We start from the raw sequence: 6,200 nt of genomic DNA, 5'->3' as shown, positions 1-6,200 counted from the left end.
CAGGACAAAAATACCAATCTTTCACAAAAATACGATCCGTTGGGGTTATATTAAGCCAACCGATAACAAAATTCGGCCGAATTGCATACGAATACCCAATTATACGAAGAACCTAGAACACTTTCCTGAAGTATTTGAAACCAAAAATAGAGATACATTCAAATTTACATGGACGATGCACAAAACAATGAGAAAGGTGAATGTCCTGCGTTTTAAAATACGTGTGTTAACTGGTAGTGAATTACTGGCCTATAAAAACGTTTCACCGTGGACGCTTAAAAATGAGGCACCTAAATAATTCAGACACATTTACGTAGAATTTAATAGTAACACTCTGGATCAAGTCTGTCCCGTGATGCTTATGTAAATAATGACTGATTACAAGTTGTCGGGCTATGTTGCTCTAGGCTCTCCGAAACCTGTGATAAATGAACGTTAAGTTGTGTATGAGAGAACAAAAGTAAAATTGTTTATTCAATAATTATTTTTATATCATCGCAGTAATCCTGGTACAAAAATAGAACACTCGTTACTATCAGCGGTGCCTGACATTACAATAAATGTGTTGATACAATATTTGGTTGGTAATTACAAACACGTTGTGCCCTATTAGTGACACTCGGCCATCATTAGCATACTGATCACACGAAATAAACGATTCTTAGGCTACTTGTTTTCACAAGACCATTCCATTATTTAGTGGGTGGTATAACAATAATTGGTCATTGTGGTTATATCGAACGTGCACCAAACTGTATAAATATATAACTATTTGACATTATTATTCGAAGTGGATATTCACTGTCTAATCTAGGTAAGAAGTCAGTTTGTTCATATATACGGGCTTAGGAGTAGTTACCGCACATTTTTTTACATCGTATAGGAGTTATTGAATTTGATAGATTATACTTCACTGGAATTTAAGGTGATTTCCGGACAATCCATGTTGGCAGATTAATATTTATAGTATATCTCTTACACTATGCCAACCAATTTTGTATATGGTGATCACTGTGGAATGGCCTGGCAATCAAGTGTTACGTTTGTAATTATTTACGAATCAAATAAAATAGAGTGAACTGACACATGGGTTTAGTTTAGCCTTCGAATATCTGTTATTATATATTTTTTTTTTCATTTTAAGAAGTCAATGATTTTAGTATATCTTTTTTCCACAGTTTTTTACATCGTGAAAATGTCTTATCAATGTATACCGCTGATCTTTCTTTTAACTGGTGAGTGTATGTCATGTACGCACGAATGTTTTACACAGACACATGTTTATACTTCTACTTTTATTCCGTCTACTATAATTGCTGTTCCATTTGCAGTTCATGTGGTATTTTGGTAGATGAAGATGATGTTTAGCAATTTCATTATCGTAATTTATTGTTGAATTATTTAATAAAACAACACATGTTTTAAACTGTTTAGTTCAAGTGTAATCCAAGTGTAAATATTCACATAGTGATAATGTGTATAATGTGTACATAACCGTGATCAACGTGGTGTTTGTACCATCCACAGTTTCGGTAATCTTGTTGGTAATTCTATAAGGCCCACTTTTCCATACTGGGATAGTATTTACTGTGATATTAATCGATATATATGTTGTATTTAAGGTATGTTGCAGTTATGCGAGGCGTACGATCGTACGAAATGTTACGTGTGTTTTGATTCAGCGTCTGAAAACGACTGCAGGCAACAAATCGAGTCAGCAACTTTGCAGACATGTGATTCTGGGATGTACAGAAATCCTGTATGTTTTGTAAGTAACACTTTTCAACCATGCAGTAGACCCACGCCATCTAGTGGTAGAATTTAGAAATCCCTCCATTGACACCGCCTGATGGCGCTCATACAGAAGTATTTCAGTTTTTAATAATTAATAATCAGTCAAACACGTCTGAATACGAAGTCATTTTTTCGGCATATTATTAGCGGGGTATATGTGCCCTCTTGCAGTAATAATTTCCGACATTAATAATTCTTGCCATGTTTTTGAACTGCAATGAGAACTGTTTGCATTTTTAAGGAAATAATTTGAATTCGTTGATTTAGAATTTGTACCCCCGAAATGACCAGGATGTGTGACCTTTTCAGGTTGGAGGTCATGAATGAAAAAGAAGTGCTTCAAATTCTCGATGACATCAAATACGTTATAAAATTACTACCATAAAATACAACACATTAACATTTTATTTTGATATTATGTAGGTCAGTAAAATTGAAGAGAACGGTGAAGTGGTGTCCTTCAATAGAGGATGTCGGGCATATGCAAATTGTTTAGAAGGGTGTACCAACCATTTCGAAACAGGTGAGGGGTACATGTGATCATCACGTGATACGTATAAAAAATCATGTTATTAATAGCGCAAGGGGGATAGCTGGTGCAGGTTACAAGAAATAAAAAAAAGGCATTTTACGTTTTCACAAGAGATAAAATCATGAAAGATCCATTTACATTAAAAAATAGGTTTTTACATTTTACAGTTAAAGCAAATTCCGAATTACATTTTACAATTTTATAATATTTTTGATAATTTGTACAAATTACGGACGAATAAAATAACCAATTACATTTTACATCTTGCCCATGTTTACGAATTTACGTTTTTTATTTATTTAAATTACATTATCACGAAAATAAAGACAATTAATTACAGCTTACGAAAATACCCCTTGCCGACCCTCATTAATTACATCACTGACGTCACGTGGAGGTCGTTGCGTTGCGTCGTGTTTGGTTTCCATGCATCGTAGCAATAAAATACATTGCTTATTTACGCGAAATTCGAACACGCGCTGTGCAATGACTGTCGCTTTTTAACTTAGACTACGTGTTCTAATGTTGATACAAAATGTATTATAATTGGTAAATAAGTGTGACATGTAGTCTTGTTGAAATGTTTAATCACACAAACACTGAAATGTTGTTTTGTAAATAAAATAATGTCTAAAGTTTTCCCATTGTTTTGCAACTTATAACATGTCTGTGGAAACTAATGTTAAAACATTGCATCTCCGGATGGATGTTGTTCATATTTTAGCTCTAATGTTAGTGCATAATTAAACATACTTTTGGGGAGGTTGCTATAGTAACAGGACGAATGATTAAACAGTTTTTCCAGTCGTAAATATTTCTTCACTATGTTAAAAAAATTGGAAAACATCGAAGAAAACGTCTCAATCTCTATTTTTCTCGTTTTCAGATAAACAGCTTTGCACGACGTGTTGTAAGGGCGACTTCTGCAATTCGGGCAGTGGAGCAACTTCGCTAAGAAGACAGCGCCACCAACACCTTGTTTGGTTTGCATTTCTTACACTACTAAAATTTGTAATCACACATTTCGATCATTAATTCCATTCATGTGTTTACCGGTCTGTATTTTAATGGAAACGCACTGGCATGTGTTTTATGTTAATTTTTTAACAATAAAGCTTATACGTTCAAGTTCTGTGAAAGATGTCATTTATTGATAGTCGTGATGTGCATCACATGTATTGCATACCACAGCATACCGCAAGAACGGAGGAAATCAAACAATATTCGAAATTCAGCTATGACTTAAGGTAGAGGCCTAGTCAGTATTTTTTGACAAAATTGGTCATAAATCGCTAATGTCTCATGGTACAATGAAATAACATTATTGTGTATGTTATAGTTATGCTTTTTGAGAAACGTGTCCCAATATTTCTTGAAAATCGCTATTTTTAGAACAATTCCATGGAACACAATGTTAAAGAAAAATGGCATTTTTTGATACTTTTTAAAACCCAGATTTTTTAAATAACAATAAGTACTCCATCATTAACAATATATGATTTTTTCAGCCTATGTCAACAGACTAGATTATGTGATATTGCATAATATCTCTGCCATAAAAACCTGTGGTAATAGTGTTAAAATGGCAACTTTCCACTAGGACTTGTTTTCGTCCCGTAAAGTTGATGCAGGAGTGGGATAACATGTTGATTACGCTTATTACATGTAACGAGTTTGGTGGCAGAACTAGATATATTACAGTGGTTCAATCTGAGGTTATGGTACATGTTAAGTTGCTACAGTTTAAACACGAAGTCTAAATAAATGTATTGAGTGGATTAGGCGTGCAGTTGATTTTTTGCGAATTTTCCTCATTTTTGTTAATGCTAAATAAAGTTAGCTGACTTGCAAATGTTATTGACGTGATGTTTTAATTGCATACTCCTATCAATAATGATTTTGGCATCTGAAGATAACGGATATCAGTGCCCCCAATATTGTTGATAGGAAGAAATAACCACACGTGAATTACTTCTGTTCTGGCATCGTTAAGCATGAGTTAAAGCCCATCTATGGATAACAGTGATCCATCCCTCCAGTCATGTAAGAGTAACTTTATGCTCGGGTGGTTTCAGTGTGTTAATAAAGTTAAGTGCCATCTGCTTAAATCATTTGATGTGTATCAGAATAAGCATTAATAACATCGCTCAGAGGCCGGGTGTATAAGATGAATGAAATCTAACAGCCCATTGACAGATTTTTGATGGCTGCCCCAAGGAAGCAAAAATGTGCCAGCGGGCTTATGTTTAAAGTGCCTGTGCAATGCCCACTCTCACGTTTCCCATTTTAGATCTGTGTCCCACTGAAAAGGGTAGTTATTGATTTTTTTGCTGAAAATGATTACTCGTATCCAAGTAAATTTGGGGTATTTCTCGTGTTGTAGCCACGCCCACCTATCGTGAAACGGTCGACTGTTTCCGGATTTCCGACTCTCGCCGAAAGTGCGCCACCAAATGACAAAATGTGAGAGGAAGTCATACGCCCGAGCCGTAATAACACTGGTCGTTCAGTATACTTTTAAACGATATACATTTTTCGGTCGGCGATTTTTTTTTTTTTTTTTTTTTTGTCTATTTTCTTTTTTTTTGAGAGAGAGAGTTTTTAGATGTTGTGTTGTGGGCAGTTGCAGTGAAACGTATAGCCATAGTGTATGTATTCACACGTTTCTAATCGATCCAAAGGTGCGACATCACTTAACCTTAGATTCATTCAACTGTCCTCGTCCATAAAAAAACGACTAGGTTTAAAGAGAAACGCCAACAACGTAAACCTGGCGCAACACTTTTGAAAAAAATAGATTCCGGACCAGCCCATGATCACCGAGACGGATTTCAGAAGAGAGAGAGACGTCCGGCAAGTGTTTCAAATCAGTTGACTTTTTTTGCGATCCTGATTATCGTTTTATAGAGACCATTTAGTCCCTGTTAAGTAAAAGGTAGCAATAATTTTGACAGTGACGCGAAAACGAAGCGTCGGACAAACAGGAAATTACACAGCCCTTACACACTGCCACAGTCCCTCTATCCCTCTGTGACACTGCTAACTGTTTTTCGAAGGCTAAAAGTTTCTGAATTGTTTGGTGATTGGTGTTGAATGTCGAATTCACACCTCTGTTCTTTTTTACCTCCATGCTTGCAGCTTGATCTGCGTAATAATTTATGAAATAAGAATCCGGGCTTGGTCAATGTGTTTCCACCAAATAAAGTTTTAATACGATGTTATAATTATGACAATCACGCCATGAATCACGCTAACTCGAATGCACTCTGAATTTATCTGTATGCGTGTCGATCTCGATTATTTTTGTTATCCAATTAAACGCCGCTTTTAACGCACTTGCCCTCGCCGTGACCCGACGCGTTCACCTATTTCAACAAAATGTCAATTTATTTCCACGCGGCTGTCATTTATTTAGTAACTGTGATTTGTCGTTTTTTTAATTATTTTGAAGTGATCACTATAGTCTAATGTTTAGAATGTCAAAATATGTTCTCTTTTATTTTAATTTTGAAAGTTTTACTCAGACGATCGATGAAATAAAACAGTGTAGTGACGTGCCTAGTAACCTGCTAAATAACGAGATAATTCCGACGTCAAATTCTATTTTGTCCAGCAACAGTGTACAAACGTGCGCCGGTGTCGGTGACCATCACGGTGACCAGCTACACCAGAACGGACATACTTCGCATCTAACTCAATCCCATGCAACAAAAATTGATACTATATGTTCATTATGGTCCATTCTTCCTTGAAGAATAAGTACATAAGTGACAATATAGTCAAAGACGAGAAAACTGCACAAGAAATTTGCCTTATGTACACGTATCGGCAATGCAAGCTGCCATGCGACTTTCCCTTCTGACGTCACAAGGGG

The 6,200-nt window shown here is 35.7% G+C and overlaps 1 protein-coding gene across 1 annotated transcript; it reads left to right on the top strand.

Annotated features, from left to right (window-relative positions):
- Nucleotides 1–728: 728 nt before the first annotated feature.
- LOC144347813 (uncharacterized) lies at nucleotides 729–3,454 on the top strand. The gene is made up of 5 exons (XM_085493839.1): nucleotides 729–814; nucleotides 1,179–1,235; nucleotides 1,623–1,768; nucleotides 2,218–2,317; nucleotides 3,213–3,454. The coding sequence occupies exons 2-5, from the start codon at nucleotides 1,196–1,198 to the stop codon at nucleotides 3,359–3,361; spliced, it is 435 nt and encodes a 144-aa protein (XP_085349965.1). The 5' UTR covers nucleotides 729–814; nucleotides 1,179–1,195; the 3' UTR covers nucleotides 3,362–3,454.
- Nucleotides 3,455–6,200: the final 2,746 nt, after the last annotated feature.

Source organism: Saccoglossus kowalevskii, chromosome 19 (genome assembly GCF_978046115.1).
Source record: "Saccoglossus kowalevskii chromosome 19, keSacKowa6.1, whole genome shotgun sequence".
Taxonomy (NCBI): Eukaryota; Metazoa; Hemichordata; class Enteropneusta; family Harrimaniidae; genus Saccoglossus; species Saccoglossus kowalevskii.
This window is presented reverse-complemented; position numbering and strand designations above follow the sequence as displayed.